Source organism: Alligator sinensis, unplaced genomic scaffold, assembly GCF_000455745.1.
Source record: "Alligator sinensis unplaced genomic scaffold, ASM45574v1 scaffold583_1, whole genome shotgun sequence".
NCBI lineage: Eukaryota > Metazoa > Chordata > Crocodylia > Alligatoridae > Alligator > Alligator sinensis.
The window spans coordinates 1,565,827-1,585,911 of record NW_005841983.1 but is presented as its reverse complement, the minus strand read 5'-3'; the positions used below and the strand labels follow the sequence as shown (position 1 = coordinate 1,585,911).

The following is a 20,085-nucleotide window of genomic DNA, read 5'->3' as shown; positions in this document are numbered from 1 at the left end:
AGTAACAATGCCAAAATAGACAGAGGTGACCCTAGATCTACCTTCAGAGACCATTTTCTTTTCTTTTAGCCATACTCTAATTGCCCACAGCTCTACCTCTGTTGAAGAGGATTTCAAACTGAAGTGCTGCAATTGTAAGGAGAATTCTATATTTTCAGCATCATTTGATGCCTTGTTTGTATCGGAAGTATCTATGTTTTATTAGGGTGGATTCACATGTCCTACACTAGAATGTCTTACTGTATAAGCCATATGGCCTGTAGGGCAGGGGCAGGGAATTTTGTGTGGAGGGCTGCTTACTGAGTTTTGGCCAGCCATTGAGGGCCACATGATAGGCAGCCAGGGGCAGATAAATATTAATTTTCTAAATTTTTTAATGGGGCCCCGTGGGCCAGATAGAATGACCTGGCGGGCTGCATTTTGCCCACCCCCGCTGTAGGGCAATCAAGATCAAAGGGCAATAAAAACACCTCCCATCCATTCTTTTTAAAGACTGATGAAAATAGGCCACTCTCTCCACAATCCTTCTACAGATAAGTGTAGGGGTACAGCAATCTCCCAGACATGGCAGTTTATTGAAGGTACTGTTACAAATCCAATAATTCTTTGTATATGTAATCCTTCCATGTAAGGCCCTTTTCAAGGATCTATGCTAAGGACTATTATACCAAGCACTCATTTCTTTTCATTTGGTTGCCAGCATCACTTTTTAAATAAACAAAATGAAGCTTTCAGCAGATTTAAAATAGCAAGTGAAATATTGTAATATATCAAAATGTATGAAGAATAGCAGAGTGATCCTTTTAGTTTCCTAAACACATTGCAGAGAACGTGGACATAACCACCAGATAGATACGAGATGTTTGCAATGGTTAGGAGAGACAAACAATGCAAATTCAGAAACAAAATTAAAAAAATAATAATATACCTGGTAACAGAGATGGTGGAAAATGCTTCTCACACGATGCATCTGTGTCAGAGCAAGTATCTCAAACAGAGCACTTGCTGGCAATCCCAAGAGAAGTGGCTGGACATTTGGTGTGATCTCTACTAGTTTCTGGCTGCTAAGTTATAGTAAAAGAAGTTAAAAACACCCAATGATTTCCCAATTATTTTATAAGTTCTCCTAAAAAATTCTGTGGATAGCACACAAGGACCTTATGAGATTAGGAAATGGCAGCTGAGTGATTGCTTTTCCCCACTCACTCACCCCCAAAACTATTAATAGAGTCTACTCCATCAAATAAAACTTTGAGTATCCCCACTTTAAAACATCCAACAAAAGCCTTCTACCACTAACTAAAGAACACCCCCCCCCACCCCCATGGGCCAAGACTTTGATACCCTGAGTTAAGTCTCTATCCTCTACCATACAAAAACATCCAAGACAAAATAAACATTAGCATTAGGTACCATATTAAGGAGCCTTGTAACATGCATTTTGTATTCCCTGCGTAACAATTAAAACTCCAGAGAGGCTAGTATGGCTTCCAGGCAGATCTTGTTTATTAATGGAGAAAAAGACAGCCGTGTTTACATTAATACTGCAAGCATTTAAAGTGACATGCCTGAATAAACATCTCTTCCACCCACCCGCATCCTCATAAGTAAATAATGCAACACCTTTAATAAAATAAACAAAAAATGGCATTTAGAAAACCAAATGAATTTACAATGTGATGCTGCTGAGTTCTGGCCTAAATCCTAAGGAGCATTTTAATATTTATACAATTATCTATAATGAATATGTTGTAGTTGTAACCATGTCATTTGCAATGATTGAAAAGCTGTGTCATGAAACACTCATTTCTGTTATTCCCAATCAACCTTCTGCTAATAAGAGTTACAGGACTACCGAGAGAGGATATTGTAGAAGTGTATCATAGTCCCTAATCATAATGCCAAGAAGTTAAATTTTAATTTGATGTCACCTCTATTAAATGCGTTGTCATATAAGAACAAGAGAAATAACACCATGGAAATGGATCAACAGCATAACCATGCTGGGAGGAAAATAACTCCCCGGTAGACAGAACATTCTATGTATAATCCTCCTTTCTGTATGTAGTCAATATATTTTGAGAGCAATAGGATTCAAAACACTCCAATTGTTTTAGCTGGATCCCAAGTTCTGTACTTTCCCCATTTTTTGCTTTGAAATTACTATTTACCTGATCAAGTTACTTCTACATTTCAAGCTGATTGTTCAGAACTGGCATCAGAACAATAGACTGCTGTGTAAGAGTAATAAAATCTGAAGTATTTTGAAGTCTACTTTTTTGGCATTAAAACCTTTGTCTTAAATATTTAGGTCTCTGCTTAATGCAGGACAGAGGCTTTGGGTGTTGGCCACCATTTGAAAAACTAGTCAGTCAGAAAGGCCAACTACCAGCAATCAAAATTTCAAGAGAAGCTAATGAGAGCTACGGGTGCTCAAATCCACCTCCAACAGATGCAACCAAACTATGTATCAGATGCAACCAAAAAGTCCACATCTGCAGGCACATGAAATTCAAGATCCATCATCGTTTAATTGCTCTATGTAGTCTTCTGTTTGTATACATTTTAACTTCATTTTTCAACCTTGACAAAAAGGGTAAATCCTGCCTTACCAATCTGCTGAGAGTAACAAGTACATGGACAAGGGGGATCCAATATATTTGGATTTTTGAAACAAGGGGACTTGGAGGCAGCCTATATCAGGGGAGTACATCAGGGCCTGGGGGAGCATCTGTTCATCAAGGCCACCCAGGGGAGGACACAAACTGATTGAAGATTGCTTCAGGCTTGACATAAAGAAAAACTTCCTTACAAGTCAAGTATCACGGGTTTGGAACAGGCTCCCCCCGGTGGTGGTACAGTCACCCACCCTGGCAATCTTCAGCAAGCGACGTGATGCCCATCTTGCTGGGGTCATCTGCCCCCAGCAGTCTTTCCTGCCCAAGTGCAGGGGGCTGGATCCAATGATCTGTAAGGTCCCTTCCAGCGCCTAACAACTATGAAACTATAAGGCCCCTCACCAAAGGATTTTTAAAAAAATGTTATTGCAGGATTGGAGGGGAGGTTCTTTTGTAGACCAAGAGTTGGTTAAAAAACAGGAAGCAGAAGATAGGGCTAAATGGTCACCTTTCAGGATGGAGGAAGGTCAAAATTGGGGTCCTACAGGAAGCTGTGTTGGGTCAGGTTTTGTTCAACCTTTTCAATGACCTAGAAATAAGGCTGAACAGTAAAATCTCCAAATTTGCACATGATACAAACTTATTCCAGGTAGTCAAATCCCAAGATGACAGAGAGGAGCTTCAGAAAAATCTCACCAGACTGAGGGGGAAAAAAAGGCAGATAAACTTCCATGTCAGTAAGTGCAAGGTAATGCCCTTGGGGAAAATAACTCCAATTATACATACACAATGCCTGGTTTTGACTGGCTGTTATGACTCAGGAAAGAGAGACCTTGGAGTCATTGGAGACAACAGTTCTCTAAAAATTTCAGCTCAATGTGCAGTGGCGACCAAATAAGCCATTAAGAGGAGAACAGAAAACAAAACAGAACATCATCATGCCATCATACAAATACATGTTTCATCCATATCTTGAATCCTGTGTGTAGTTCTGGCCTTCACATCTCAAAAAGGATATGGTAGACTTAGAAAAGATACAGAGAAGGGCAACCAAAATGGTCAGGGATATGGACCAGTTTTCATACCAGAAGAGACTAAACAAGCTAGGACTCTTCAGTTTGGAAAGGAGAAGGCTGAGGTGGGTATATGACAGAAGTCTATAAAATCATGAAGGCAGTGAATAGGAACCATTTTTCACCACAATACTAGAACTAGGGGACCTCCACTGAAAGTAGTAGGGGACAGATTTACACAACATGTAGGTAACCTGTGGAACTCATTGACACAGGCATTAAGAGACAGATAGCTTAACGAAGTTCAAAAAAGGACCAGACAAGTTCATGGACAATAGATCCATTAATAGCTGTTGGGCAGAACAGTTAGGGATGCTTCCTCTGGCATCTCTAAACCAATACCAGATGCAAGGGAAAATAATGAATAGGGGATAGATCATTTTAGATATACCCAGTTCAATGCTCTCCCTCTAAAGCGACATTCTTGCCACTGTCAGACATAAAACACTAAGCTACATGGATTATTGGCCTGACCTGGTATCCCAGTATGGCATTTATGTTCTAGATTTTAGAATAGATAGCTATATCTCTATATATAATGAAGCACAAATATAGATTCAAGGGGTTCTTCTACAGTGCAGCTAATATACCCATTCTGATCCACATTTAATCAAGATGGATATTCAATTTATTTTTTTTTTAAATCTAAAAGGTATCACCATTAAAGTTTTGGGGGGAAAAGCAATATAAAACAGTTCCAGATCATATAGAAACTTTAAGGGATCTTCTTCCTTTACTCACTAATGGATATTTATATGGAAACTGTGAACCATGAGTGGTGAAATACTCTATATAACTATATGCTGTAAAAATATTTCTAAACTGTTCTCCTAAAAACACAGACCAGTCCCAGCACAGATATTAACTGAACTTGATAAACAAATGTTGACGAGTGTATTCTTTAATTAAAACATTTTTGTATCACAAGTTTACATGAACTGCCAAACTCTGCAAACTGAAAGATAATATAGCAAACTGTCTGGGCAAATTTTGGTTCAAGTATATGTCAAATAAAATGAACAATTGCAACACTGCACAAAAATTATTTTATTTTTTTTGCTTATAGTTAAGAACATCCAGTTGAAAATAAAGAATTAAAAATATAATCTGTTACAACACATGAATCTTGAAGCTCATGCTTGAATCTCATGCTATAATACAATGTGAAATTCTTGCCTGGTGACATTCTAGGATTTCATATGCATGTATGCAGGCAAAACTCTTTACAAATATTTATACCAAATGGTGGAATGTATGAAAAAAGGCTGAAACTCCATTGTTCCAGAAAAGCCTTGTATAAAATAGAAAATTTAAACATCTTTGTTTATACACATTATTTGGTGAATGCAAGAATGTAATTTCTGTCTGAATTACAGTATTTACCCAAATCCAAGATTACTTTGAACTTTAGACAACATCCCAATAATGAAATTCTATACATGGAAAACTTATATATCTGTTATAATTTTCCATATTATATAGAATCTAATTATTGGGAGGATATCTTCAATTTGTCCCTGCAAAGCCAGCAGCAAGGGGCAATGGGCCAGACCCCCACACCTTGCCCCCACCCCCCTTACCTTCCTGACCTGCCCTCTTATCCCTAGCCTGCCCATTGCATGTGCTTATCCTCTGCTGCCTAACCCATCTGCCGCTTGCCACCTCTGCCCCTTCCCCCACCGCTGCCCACCCCCTTTGCCACTTAACCCCCACATCTGCTCCCCTGCCATGTGGCTCCCTTACCACCTATCCCTTGCCTTCTGTGTGCTTGTGCCCCCCCGTTACTTCATCCCCTCCAGTGCCTGCCCCTACTTACCCCCCCTACACCTGTGCCTGCCACCCTACCCCCGGCACTTCTGCCCAAGCCCTACCCCTTGGGTTTCTTACCCACTACCCCTGCTGTGTGCTGCCTCCCCCACCCAGCCTTGGGCAGGTGGCAGCAGTGCTCCAGCTTTGTCTCTAGGTCTGGGGCCAAAGCCAGAGCTGAACTGTCATCTGGCCCAGGCTGGTACTCAGATCTAAGACAAGAGGTCCCCCCCCAGGCAGTGACTGAGGAGAAAAGCCTCATCTTAGCTTTGAGTGAATACAGTACTTTCAATACAATTTTAAGAAAGTGGTACTTTTCTTTTTCATTCAACATAATTCTCAACAGTGATTAAATATCATATAAAACAGGGGTGTTCAACCCCTGGCCCATGGGCCAAATCTGGTACACAGAGCTTAGTCATCAGGCTTGCAGGGCTCCCCAAGGGTCTGGAAATTTGACAGCAGAAAAGCAATGGCAACATTAACTGCTTCCACATTTCCAGACCCATGAACCAACCCCACACAGGGTCCATCCAACAGATTGACCCCACGCCACTCATTTGGCCTGCAGGCCTGGAAAATGTTGGCCTGCATGGCGGGGCACCACTGATATACACAATATACCTAACATATCTGGAGTACAATATTTTCTTTCATATATAAGCAATAACTTGAGTTGGCATCTCATAACTCAAAGAAAAAAATATACTATATTTTCCCAATCATTGTTCTGCCTCCTACTAGCTATAAAGTGTATTGTTCATTTAATATACATGCACACAAAAATATGCAAAAATAAATCAAAATACAAAACCCTTAATGTCAAATGCTTTATGGTAGTATACTAAAACAATCCTGAAAAAAACAGATGAACTGCTATATTAAATGTGTGTTGTAGTTATTTAACGAAATACTTGACAATTTGTGAACTACAAAAGGTATGATTTTGCAGTAGTTCTGCAAAAACCTGAGGAATATTTAACTAGCAATAAGCAAGGCATTTTCAAAAAGCAATTTGTAAAAAATACTTTTTTTTTTTTACTAGATGCTTTCATATAAAAAGGCAATAAGAAATATAATAAAACCTACCCTTTTAGGACTACACCTTTCCTAGTAAGTAGTTCTTTATCACTTGCACTATTACATACAGTACATTCAGTTTCCTACACAGAAAATGTACATTCTTGTCCCTGATGTTTATTTGATTGGCAGTGACAGCAAATTGTTTTACTATCAGCACTCATTCTGTAGCTTATATAAACAGCACCAAGTTTATACAAAAAAAAAGTATACTGGTATGTAGTACCACTTGCACAAAATGTGGAAGTTAAAAAGAGCCAAAAAAGAATGAACATGAGAACTAAAATGTATTTTTCCAGATACTATACCAGAATAAATGGCTCAGAGCTAATCAATGTGTGAAAGGGAGTGTTGCATAGTACAAGGAACCCTCCTGTGTGAATCCATCCATTCACTGATTGTTTCTTACCCCACAGGAATGAAAAGCGAAACAGACAGTTGTTAATGAATATGAAAATAGTACATAACAAAATTTACCAGTAAAAAACTGAACTATACAGTTTCTTGTTTCCTCTGCTGCAGTGCAAAGTACCTTTTGAATACTTTTAAAAAACTGAATACATATGTACAGTATATATATGTTTGTACCACACACGCACACACACACACAAGCATCAATATATCCACACCAAGCTCAGGAAAAATGGAATGTTTAAAATGTAGGTGTTCTGTTCCAGAGAAACGTCTGTTCAACCCAGAACAATCAGCTGTTCAAAACGGCTGAGAAAATGCCCTTTCCATGAAACAGACATGTTGCCTGTATAAACTGACAACATACTGTACTTTTTGTCCTCCTAATTTACCAGAGAACTGATAACCACACTTTATAAAAGCTTATATTTGTATTAAAAGCACACACAAATGAAACCATTCATATGTCTATTCCCTTTATGGAAATCTGTATAGCATAATCTAAATGAACATTACTCTCCTGGAGAACCAGTCACAGAGTATTCACTAAAAGAGATGAAGTTTACTGCTGCTTCTTTAAAATTTTCTCATAATGTAAAATTTTACAGCCATCCCTGTAAAAATTATCAACACCTGATGCTGTTTTTCCTTTGGGATTCAGCTGTTTTGGTTTTGAATGTGAATGTATCAGTTGAAGTCTGTAAAAAAGAATGCATTTCTCAGTTTTCTGTGTATAGTGTCCATGAAAGTATCACTTAAAGAAAACCCCACAAACCCCAAAAACACAGTCCTAACTGCCTTTTCCTGTGTACCTTTCCAAATCAGTTCCTAAAATGTAATATAGTCCTTTTTTCTTGTTAGTAAATATTTTATCACATTTTGAGAGGAAACTTCTGCAAACCGCAAATGTTTGCAACAACAAAATACTTTTTAAATAAAGACCATGTCTGTGAACCTGAGAGGTAAGTATGGTATGAACACACAGATTATTGTGTTCCCACTGGCTAGTACTTTCCTTGTTTAAGTCTGTCAATGTGGTAGCATAGCTTTAATGCCGGCCCCAACTTCAGTCCCATATATTTCATTATCATATCACTCCTCAGTAACAGTAGTGCTTTCCCATCAATTTCCTGTAAAAGGAAGAGAATAAATACAATAATGCATAAATGCTTTAACATGATGCACAATAAAACTGAAATGTACAGTGCATTTATTTGTAGTGCAATAAAACTTTAAAGTAGAGTATATAAATCAGTAATTAACTATAGTTTAATACATCAGTAAACTATTAAACTAATATTTTGTTTAATTTTTTTTAGTGTTTTCTAATGCACCCTTTTCTATGCATTTGAGATGCTGCACATATTTACATCTGAAATTGAGCAAATGGCCCAGAAAGCCAGCTCCTCTAATCAAAACAAAAGGAACTGGGACAAGAGGAAAATCTAAAGATGAAGGCCAATCTGGTTAAAGATACAATGACCCACACACTGAGGCCTTGCACTGAACCTTGAAAACAGCTGTACAGGGACACAGACAACACACAGAGAGGAAGAGAATAGCACATCACCCAGGTCTGTGAAATAAGACAGATCTATGTCCGGTTGAAACCAGATGGAACGTTAGGATCAAGAACAAGGACAACCAGACAAATTTCAACTGCCTTGAAGAGAAACTGCTGAAATGTGACAGATGTAGACTATTAAGAGCTTTACATAATACTGATAATTCAGCAAGTGTTTCCTTACAACTACATAATGAAATCTGTGCTCATTTTTAAATACAGTAGGCTGATAAAAAACACATGAAATATAATACGAAACTGTAAAGAAAAATAAAAGGGAAATTTGATAAAGGAAACAATGCTTTGAAATTCCCTCTAACCTAGTTTACTCCTAGGTCCAATCACATGTTTTTAATTGTTTAATTGTTAATTTAGCCTTTGTGATTAACAACCAGTGAAAAGGAAGTGCAAACTACCATCAAATAATATTTGGCACGATTTTACAGCCAGAGTAACCTGATGTAAAGGAATAAATGCAACTCAAAACGGCACAGAATTTGGCCTATTGGGTCTTGGAAGTTGGTGCTTAGCCTTCAGGGGCTGAAGCCCACCAGCAGGTGGTTAGCAATCACTAGTCTGCCTGGGAGGTTGGGAACCAGATGCAATTGATGACTAGGGATCTTCATTTTCTCTGGGGAAAAAAAAATCCCCAATTTTTGGATTAAAAAGAGTACCCCAAAATCCACTTTTTTCTGTGATTAGAATGAAATGCCTCATATATATATATATATATATATGAGGCATTTCATTCTAATCACAGAAAAAAGTGGATTTTGGGGTACTTTTTAAATCCAAAAATTGGGAATTTTTTCTTTAAATCGGAGAAAAAAAGGATCCTTGCTAGTGACTCAGGAATAATGGCAGAGCTATAAAGAGAGCTAAGAGACCCAGAGGCAGAGTGTAAGAGGTGAGAGGAAGTTCAGAACGACGCACAGAACTTGGGTTGCTCCTCTCAAGGTCTGAAGTAAGATGGCAGTTGTGGTTATGTTTGCTTGCTTGCTCATTTCGTCTACTGTGGGCACAAGGTTGCCTCATGTGAAATAAACTGGCTGGATACCCTGAATATAGAGCTGACTGCCACTGATAAGGAAGCTGGGCGAGTGATTCGCTTATAGATCTACTAAAAAAAGTGCCAGCCACTTCCAGCTGGAGAGAGACTTTTTGAGGTAACGGAGCAGCTCTCTACTAAGCAGCCTGGCACGAACTAGCACAGCAAACAAAGAGCAGAGTAAACCGGGCACAGTTACAGCTGCTGAACGGAGGTTTTCCTGAATATATCATCCGGCTAGTTTTGGTGGAACTTTGCAGTTTTGCCTAAAATCATGGAAATGCTTTTTCATTTTTGTTTTAGATTTTTCTTCTTTCTAAGTAAATTGGATTTAACTATAACTAAGATATGTATCTGACTGTTAATATAAAGGGATACAATGACCATTCTGCAAACTGACTATCAGAACTGACCAGAAACGTTCTCAGGTGGGGGCTAGGGTTCACAAGTTTCCGAAGTCACAAGTGGATACATCTCAGTGGGCTACAGGTTCTACCTTAAAAACTACTATGGATGGTGCTCCTTGCTTGCTGCGAGAACATGGAGTGCTAGGAAACAAATACTGACCATATAGCTGAGTAAGTAACAGCTATTTAGGTCAGTTGAACAAGGTCACGGCATGGAGAGAACAAATTGAGATAGCAGCTCCCAGACTTTGTGCAGCTAGAAGGTGCTTTCTTGAGAAAGACAAATCATTCACTGTCTCTCTCAAAATTTGTTCATAGGACCTTGCTCCCATTTTGTAAATACAGTAATAGAAGGGAAAGTCACTACTAATCCCTACACAGAGTACTAATGTATTCAAGTCTAGTAAATAGGCAGAAACAGAAAGGCATCATACATGTCTCCTGAAGAGTTCTGCATGTGGGGCTAATGCCTGAGGATCAGCTTCTTTCACAAACCGCATTACTTCATCTATTGACCAGGTGGAAGGATCCTTATTCAGTACTCGGGAGGGTTCCCGCTTTAGTGCATGGAGATCAGGTCCAGTTGTGGAACTTGCAGCTTAAAGGGAATTATTGAAAAAAGGAAGAAACGCTGAAAGTCACTACAGGAAGAATACATTTAATGAGAAATCAGATGTTCTTGGTGACCTGTCTTAGTAGCAGCTTCTATTTTCCCAATGGATCATCCTGGCCCATAGCACTCATTTGTTAAAATGAAAAACAGTTGAATTCCCTTCGAAAGTTTCTCCAAAAGGTTCTTCAGAAAACTTGCAGAACTCTGGGTACACAGGGTGGTATTAGTACCACATGCTATCGTGAGATACCAGTTTGAGATTTCCAAGACACTAGTGCCTAGAAATACTGTGGAAGTAAGGCATGCTCTCTAGGGGAAGTGAACCTTTAGCGTCCGAGGAGCTCCAGAAAGAAACTGTAACCAGCACTCTCCGCCTTAGTCTTTGACAGCTGAGAGAAGACCAGAGAGCAGGCAACATGTTTCTGGCTTGTACAGCTGCATTAAATTTAACATGCTTAAATTCCATTTGGGAACAGCACCATGAAAAAGCCAGGGCAGTGTGGCATTTTATAAACTGATTCAGAGAGGCATGAGCTTCTGTGGGCTACTGCCTACTTTGTCAGATGCTATGAATGGACCCCTCTCGCATGCAAAGTTTTGGACGTCAGAGCACTTTACTTCATCATCCATAACCCGATGACTTTGCATACTGCTAAAAAACAGTCAGCAACTATTTTTGAAAGATTAAGCATATATCATACCTTCAATCCTCCTCTGTATTCGATTCCTGTTGACTTCATAGTAACTGGTGTTCCCAGCAGAACTCGATGACAGCCTACGTAGGATTGGGGCTGACTTTGAGGTAGCAGTCACCGGCTGAAGGGAAGTCCTGTAATATGCTACGCTTCCTGAGCTACGATACTCAGTAGAATTTCGACAGGTTGGACTTGAAGGACTTATTGAATTGAGTACAGAATCCAGAGGGTCCTCAGAAAATCTGTGTTCTTTGGGGATGCAGTTTTCTTCATTAGGTAGTGTTTCTGCTACACATTATAAGTAACACAAACATAGACTGGTTTAGCATGCTGGACGTTGTAAACCTGTTATTTAATTATGTCCAATTTAATTCTTTAAAACAAGTTTTAAGGCTGTCACAAAGTTTTCTATCAAGCAAGTACTACTACAGTTAACATTTTCCTTTTCTTCAGTAGTCAGTAAAAAGTTCCTAAAATACATGTCAAGTTATATTATTAACAACACGAATGGGTGCCATACAGTTCAATGGATCAAATAAAAATATTTATTCTATGTTCTTTAAAAAAAGAAGAGCAGGAGTAGAGAGCAAATTTCTTACCTATAAGAATTTTCTAAAGATAATAATGATAAATATGCTATCCCAGTCATAGACATCATGATCTGGGAAGCACATCCTTAGTTTAAACATTTTCTCAGAAGTAAGTATAACCATTAAGTCTGTGTTATGTTTGTTCTGTATGAAATTACTCAGTTAAATAAAAGATCCCTCACTGAATAGTAAGTAATACAAAGAACTTAACTTCTAAACAGAAACAAATGAGCAATTATATATTTATAAATCATACTATTTTCAGAATCTGCAGCCATCATTAAAGTTAGTAGAATATATGTAATTGCCACAATTCCCACACAGAGGAAACAGTGATTTCTAAAATAATAAATATTGATCAGTGTTTTCAAACATGGGTAACCCTCTTCCCCAAATATGTAGTTCTGGTAGACACAGACTTCTGAATGTCATAAACTAGAATTATATCTACACTAAAATATCCAAACCTATGGTTGAAAAGTACTCTTGTTTCAATAATTAGACCTATAACTTGTCAATACTACTTCTTAATCTGATGAATGGAGCGGCTATACGACAAAAAATGGCCTTTTGTCTCAAGGGTCTGAATGTTGGGTTTTTTCATTTAAAAAATTACAACTATTGAAAATTGTTAAATTAATATATTCTGACTCAAGTATAGATTGTGATGCTATTTGAGGGAAAAAATTAGTAGGTAAAAAGCCAAACAAACCCAGCACTGAAAAAGAAGTCAGAAGGAGAAGGATGATGAATAAAGTTAGGAAAAACTTTCCACTCCAAAGAAAATTAAGGTGAAATAGCACCACAGATGATCCTCTAGCCAAAGCAGCATCTATAAGAGCTAGAAAGTCTGTTTCATACTCGCTCATGTAAATTCTAAATCAATACTGCCACCCTGAAAATCTCTTTGGCAGATAGGAAAACCATTTATACCCATGATGTAATCATTACTCTTTTGGAGAAGGAGGGATGCCTGGCCTCTGACAGATGTCAAAATGTCCATGCAATTGCAATCTGTGGAATTTTATGCCCATTTTTTTTTCTTTTCATTAATGTTTGAACCTATCCTGAATTAACATGTGCTAGGTAGGTAGCAAGGCTGACATAGCCACCCCTTAAGAGTCATCACCTTTAGTTAAGCACCTCCAGTCAGCAACTAGGCTGGGTATCGGACAGCTTTTCTTTTAGTGACTAGAATGCCCAAAGGCCACTCCTGATCTCGCTAACAAACAATCACTGGGTCAGAGGGCTGACTCAGAACTGGAGTCTGACAATTACATCTTTCTTCACTAGTTTGGTATTATGTCCAACTTTCCCTGTATGGATCGTCTGAACAGTCTGAGGTAATAGCAGCTATGGAGAGGAGGGTGAGATAAAAAGTTTTCTTATATATTGCTGAAAGCTCCATTTCAGAATCTCCGATGTTTTAGTCAGAGTAATAAACAGACCTGGATTATACAAAGGCCTAACGATGTTTGTATGAATTCCACGGGCAGGGAGGTTGTTTTTAAAAGCTCTTCTCAGACTTAGAAATGGTAGTCAAAGGTTCTATTTAATACAAAACTGGAGAGAGATACATGCCTGCAGCAGCAGGACACGTCAGTTGCAATTTTGTTTCTTTATCCTTCATGACTTAAAAGAGAAAATTGCCCAAAGCACAATGGGCAGCAAAAGCCTGCAAAATATATCCCTGAGCAGATCCAAAGGAAGACTTCCTGCAAACATTCCATTTTGTTTTAAAAAGATATTTCAAAACAACAATTCATGAGAACAGTTTCAACAGAGCCAGAACTTTTTTTTAGCTGATTTTTCTTGTTAACTATCCCATGACTGACTATTATAAAATTACCTCTGGATTTTCAGTGGAGGACAGTGGCTAATGGGGTTCGCTGGGAAATATAAAAGGCCTCTTCAAATGCATAACACACTTTATTCAAATTTCTTAGCAAAAAGTCTGAACTTTCAGATAGGGTAAAAACATTTATTTCCCCTATAGATTTTAGTTTAACACCAGGAAGCCACACTACTGTATAAGAATACGTTAATTCATCTTACTTTTATTATGTAGTTATTTAATCAGTACACTGAACAGAAATTGGAAAGTGACACTTATGGAAAAGCTTGTTTTGAGAGTGGAATATCCCTTCCTGGATACTGCAGTTCCAGTACTATAATCATACTGGACACTATAATTAACCAGTCTATGTTTACATTGTCAGTTTTATTTTGCTCCCATTTGGGTGCCTATATTTTCTTATATTCAAGTGAGCTATCCCTATTCATGGGCACACCCAACAGATGCTCAACTCAATTCTACCGGGTGCATTTTATGAATAAAACAATGCCTTCTTTCCAAAGCAGTTTCTAAATTTACTATGAATTTTTGTGCCCCCTACTTCTACTATTATAAGACTAGATGAATAAGAATCCTTACTCAATCTTAAACAAATCCATTGTAATTTGAAGTGTTTTGTGTCCTCTTCTCTCTAAATACAGCCCCGTGACTCAATCCACAGAGATCACAACTCTCACCAATGACAATCGGATTTTCCAAAATCTTAGAACCTCTGAAAACTCTGGCTACAAATATCTAATCTAATATTGCACCTAGGCCTTTGCAAATATCTTGAAATATTAATTGTTTTTGAAACTCTTGCAAATTAGGCAGCCTACAACCACTGTTATACATCAGTTGGACAGAGACTATTTTTTACATCGGTTATTATAGTATTTTGGTTTATTTTCTATCTTATTTTAATACAAGTTAGTATTCAATGGATTTTAATAAGTTGCTGCATACAAACAACTTCATCCATCAACTGGCTGCAAAGGGCCCTTAAATCCTGAAAAACATTAGGCAAGAGCCCAACAAAGGAACTAAAAATGTACACTAGCTCAATATTTGTGCCCCCTCACCAGTAATTGCCACCTACACATATTACATCATACAGTGAACATGCATACGCTATCAAAGGTTATGGCTAAAGTTAAACAAATTGGATGTAGTTGCTTCTCTTGTTAGAAATATTACAAATAACCCTCATGCAAAGTGATGGAGAGTTACCTTCAGATGGGTGAACTTCAGTTCTGGGCAGTTTAGGAGAAAGAGGGGCACTGTATGGTGGAGAATCCTGAGAAAAACGTTTCGTAATTCTGTTTTCTGATATTTCCTCTTTTGCTGGAAACAGAAAAATTCATTTCATGTTAGAACTAATAAAAATGGGGGGAGAGGAAAAGAAAGAGGAGAAAGACACAGAAATGAGGTGAAAGTGTCTTATATTCATTCATTGGATCTTAAGATTGTTTTCCATATTGCCTTTTCTCATCTTCTTGCAGCACAATTCACGAAAAGTTGTAGTTTACACCATGTTGAAGCATCACCCATAAGCCTTCAATAATGATTTATTAACCTGTATATTTAATTGTTTCCACACAAACTTTCAGGACTAAAATATATATTTGGTTTAGAAAGTTATCACCCAAATTACCTTGATTTATGTTCACCCTGAGGAGAGCTCAGAAAACCGTCCTTGATTACAAACAATATAAAGGATGCTTAATGGAATATGTATTTTATTTTTTCACCTTATCTAGAGAAATTTTGAAATTACAGCCAGATCATAGCCAGTTTAAAACATTAGCTCTATAAGCAAGGGGGAGGGGTGCATAATTGGGAGGGAGTAAGGGAAGAAGGAACATATTAGTTTCCATATAATCATCAGAAGCTTCTCACTTTAGAATCTGAAGCTGCACTAATGTCAAATATTTGTAGTTATGGCTTAATCCTTAAAATACTGGACTGGGCCTGTCATAGCACAATTTTAATATCCACTGGCCTGCTTTACTCTCACTGTCACAATTTCCATTTGTAAAATTGAAACAATGACAGTGACCTGCTTTATAAAGTGCTTTGAGAGCTATAACTGAGAAGTGTTATATACAAACCAAATATAATATACCCTATAGATAGTAGTTACATTTCCACTAAAAATGTTTAACTGAAAATCAAAAGCTACAGTATTGGGAAACATCAATTTGGCCTCCTAGACTTACTCTATTTCTGTTTTCTATTTTGGCTAGCAATGTATGGAAGTCCAAAAGACTCATACTTGTAATTCCAATGACCTTCATTATATGTGCATTGAAAGGACTCCATTTCCTTCCCTGCAATTAAGACATATGGAGCTATTCTGCCTTAGTGGGCTACTCATTCCATATACCAGGACTAGCCAACCTTTAGCACGCATGCTGTCAGTGGCATATGCAGCATGTGTGTGTGCATGCATGTGTGTGAAGGGGCAGATTGTGAAGGGGACAGGCACCACATTGGCAGATAGGATAGAGAGCAAAAAGCAGAGCAACAGATCAGGAAGCAGAAAGGGGGGGCAGCAGATCAGGCAGGATAAGGGGATCAGAGTGGTACTTGAGGAGGGTGGGGGATAATTTGTGGCACACCTGCTGAAAAGATTGGTCCATACTACCATAGAGTACTTTCAGCAGCACTTTGAAAAAAATGGTTGCTCTCCCAGCTTATAATAAGATTATACACTACAGTGTAAATTCTCTGGTGCTGTTAAAGGAGGAAAAGAGGGCATTAGCTCTCTTGAGCAGGAGGGAGTACTTTTCACTGTAAAGGAAATTATCGTCTTGAGTTTATTGTATAGGGAAGTACTGCCCCTCTCTCCCCTCTTTGAGCAAGCAACAAGAAGTATTTTTATAAGTTTAATTTTCCTTGTGAGCATAAACCAAGCTAATAGAATGTGAAGTTTCAGCTTGCTGAACAAACTGATTTCTGCACATGTAAGTGCCCCATCCCCTTGTCATAGGGCACTAAGGTGCCTGCTCCTTTAAGGGCAGAAATTTCATAGAGAGGGCCCTAGGAGCCAGGCAGAAACCCCACAGATGCAGGCTGCCGTGGCAGCAGGCTAATGAGGGAATTAGCCCGCACCTGCACCTGGTCAGCTGACGGGAGGAAGGCAGGGCCCTGAGCCCATATAAGCCCTAGGGCTGGGGACTGAAGGCAGTTACGGCCCTAGCAGCTGCCAAGGGGAGTGGAGTTCATGCAGAAAAGCTCCACGAAGATACCTGGGTGCCTGTGCTGCTCCTGGTGAGACTAATGAGGTTTAGGAGCTCCTAAAGTATCTGGGGCTAGGAGGCATGCATTGTTGAGGGAGAAACTGACCCTCTTAAAGGGACAGAGTGTGACCTCCAGGGTTATGGTTGCTGATATGTTATAGCCCAGGGGTTCATATTAATGTTGTTGCTTTTAATCCGGTAAACTGGACTGAGGCTATTGGGGCACACTACCATGCAGAGCCCCAGCACCAGTGAGGGCACAGCGACAGGGGCTGCAGAGAGCCTAGCACCGGTGAGGGCGCGTAGACAGGGGCCGCAGAGAGCCTAGCACCGGTGAGGGCGCGTAGACAGGGGCCAAGGGCCCAGGGATGACAGGAGGCCGAGCTACATCAAGGCCTCAGAGGGATGTATGAATATCACCTGCGAGGCATGGGGCATAGTAAAGGGACCGTTTTGGAGCCATGCATCTAGCCCATAAGGGCTGGGATGTCCTGCGAGGCACTTACTTAGAATGGGACCCAGCAAGGGGTCTAAGAACCACACAGTTTAGTGGGGTCCACCAGGACCATGACTGAATAGCAACTTGAGGGCAGCCTCCCTATCTAGCATCTATTATCTTAACCATCAAGACGTGGCAGGTGATGTGGCAGAAAAGAATAGAAGGTGCCTGTAGGGCAAAGCTGGCTCGGTCACAGGGCCCTAGGGGCAACACGGCCTTCCGTAGGGACCCCATCCTGTGACACCCCTCCAAAGCAGTAACACACTAGAAGTCATTTCACTAAGAACCATAAAGCAATAGTTTTAATCGATTCCAGTTATAATGAGGCACAGTGAAAAGCAAAATAATGCAAAATCATCATAGATCCCAAAACAGCTTGAACTTGGGGGAAAAAAGCTGGTGTAATTTAGCATTACCTGGTTTACTCTTGTCATATTCTGTAGGACTGTGTGCACTCCCCATGTAAGGGCTGAAGGGCTGGCTACTAAAAAGATTATCGCACTGCAGGCTGTGACAGAGTTTCTCCAAGAACCGAAGGACAAACGATGCACTGTTTACAGAAGGAAGATTGATGGCGTGTTTTTCCCCATCAAAGGAGGCTATGAGTAAGAAGAAGATATCAAATGCCACCCAAACACCATGAAGTATAGTAAAACACCCTCCATTAGCAACAAAAGAACACAACCAGCTTTGATTTAAACTGTGCAAAGACAAAAAATAGGTAAACAATCATTCTACTATTTTACGAGTCTATTTAACAAAGAGTCTTCAAAGGGCCAGGCTCTAATCACTATTTACACCTCTTGTAAATGTAGATTAACTCTTCTGGTACTGAATTATACCAAATTAACAGAAATGAGAATCAGTCCCACAAAGTAAAATTCTAATGTTTCATTTTTGTTATTTGCTTGCTAAACAAATATTTTCAGAGAATAAAACAGATCTCATATGATAGTAGTTTTAAACCAGGAGTTCTAGACAAACCTATTTGTTAATTTTAAAATGAACCAATTACACTATTTCTTGCATACTGTTACCCAGTAGAACTAGAATTACAACAGGAACAACTGGGTGGGTAACCCTTTGTGTTATTTAATGTCAGGGAATACAATCCTGCTGCCCTTGTGCAGATGAAACTCCCATTTACTTCAAAAGGAATTTAGCAAGCCTAAGAATCATAAAAAAATACACAATAGTACATTACATTGTTTTAAATGTCAACAGTCTATTACATACTGCTTAGACAACACAGCCTGTTGTGCTTATATATTATCTTTGCTTTCCTAAAAGAATCAACACAAATTATACACTTAACAATACCTTTTCTTCTTTTGGCAATTATTGAGATTAGAAATTATTTAGGGCAATTTATGCATGGCCACTAGAAGCATGCCTACAATGCTTCCACCTGTGCTAGGAAAAGTGGCAGCTAAGCAGGACATATGTATTCCACATACAGTTCATATTTTTTTCAGGTTATAGTGTAACAGTTGTTTGGTGAACACCCAGGGCTGCTGTAATAGCAGGTGTTTTTTTCTGCTACAGCACATACAGAGCATGTGTGCTGTGTTTCACAACAGGGCTAGCTAGCATGGCTCACAAAGAACGTAGACATATCCTAGGTGAACAATTTATGAGATTACCTATGCACTCTAGATCCAGAAATATGTTTAATGTCAAAGATCACAAATCTAAGAGGTAACAAAATTAAAGTTAAACTTATGACTAAAAATATGGTCTTGAACTCTACATGCTTTCTTGCTTTTCCAGTTAACCAGCTATTTTTAGGTGAGATCAAAAATTTACTTTTTAAAAGTCCCTACAAAAATTAAGGAGAACTGCAGGAGATTACTTCCCCTGCCTGAAGAACAGAGGTACTTTCAAAGGAAAAAAAACACGAAATAAGCCATTATTCACAAAAATCTGAATGTGAATGAGCAGACATACAATATGCTAATCTAAAGCACTACATTACCAAAAAGGGACAATAGTCAACTTTAAAACACAGCTAATATTTCTAATCTGAAGCAAGTTTGTAAAGGTATTGTGTAACTGCAATCAGTATACTTAAATATAAATAATGAAATAGAAACTTGCTAATTTGCTTTAATGATGGGAAATTACGAGTTTTGAGAATAATTATATTAAAGAGAAACTCTGGCTCTAGTTTTCTATGGCAAAGGAATCACTAGGCATACTTGAGTTAATTAGACTTTGAAATCCCAACAAAATCATAAGGATTCACTGTAACACCTTAGGGTTAGCCACAAAGGGCATGTACAGACAAGGGCACATGTGCCCCTTGCAGTGCCTCAAAGCCATTTGAGATGCTGCAAGAGGCACATGCAGGAACAAAAAAAGGTTCCTCACGCTGCAAATTTTCAGTGCAAGGAAAAAATTAGACCCCTGGATATCCACGGGTCAAAAAATACCCCGGGAGAAGAAAGCAGGGTAGGGCATGGTCCCTGGCCATGACCTGAGGAAATGGAAGCTCGGGTCCTCCACAGAGCCCCTCTGGCAGAGAGCCCCCCAGATCGCTGCCCACCCAGCGCCATCCCCTGGCCACTCCCCCAGCCCCCCAAATCACTGCCCCACCTGGTCCCAT

At 39.0% G+C, this 20,085-nt stretch overlaps 1 protein-coding gene across 9 annotated transcripts in view; it reads right to left on the bottom strand.

Annotated features, from left to right (window-relative positions):
• Positions 1-5,434: 5,434 nt before the first annotated feature.
• SCML2 (Scm polycomb group protein like 2) overlaps positions 5,435-20,085 on the bottom strand; it is a 109,564-nt gene continuing 94,913 nt past the window's right edge. For 8 of the 9 annotated variants that reach the window (XM_025201110.1, XM_014518796.2, XM_025201109.1 and 5 more), the window contains 5 exons: positions 17,897-18,079; positions 14,970-15,083; positions 11,322-11,603; positions 10,442-10,605; positions 5,435-8,118 (listed from right to left, as the gene is read on the bottom strand). In XM_025201110.1, the coding sequence (XP_025056895.1) occupies positions 7,993-8,118; positions 10,442-10,605; positions 11,322-11,603; positions 14,970-15,083; positions 17,897-18,079 (869 nt within the window). In that variant the 3' untranslated portion in view covers positions 5,435-7,992. The remainder of the gene's footprint in view (positions 8,119-10,441; positions 10,606-11,321; positions 11,604-14,969; positions 15,084-17,896; positions 18,080-20,085) is intronic. The other variant, XM_025201106.1, reaches the window with a different exon arrangement.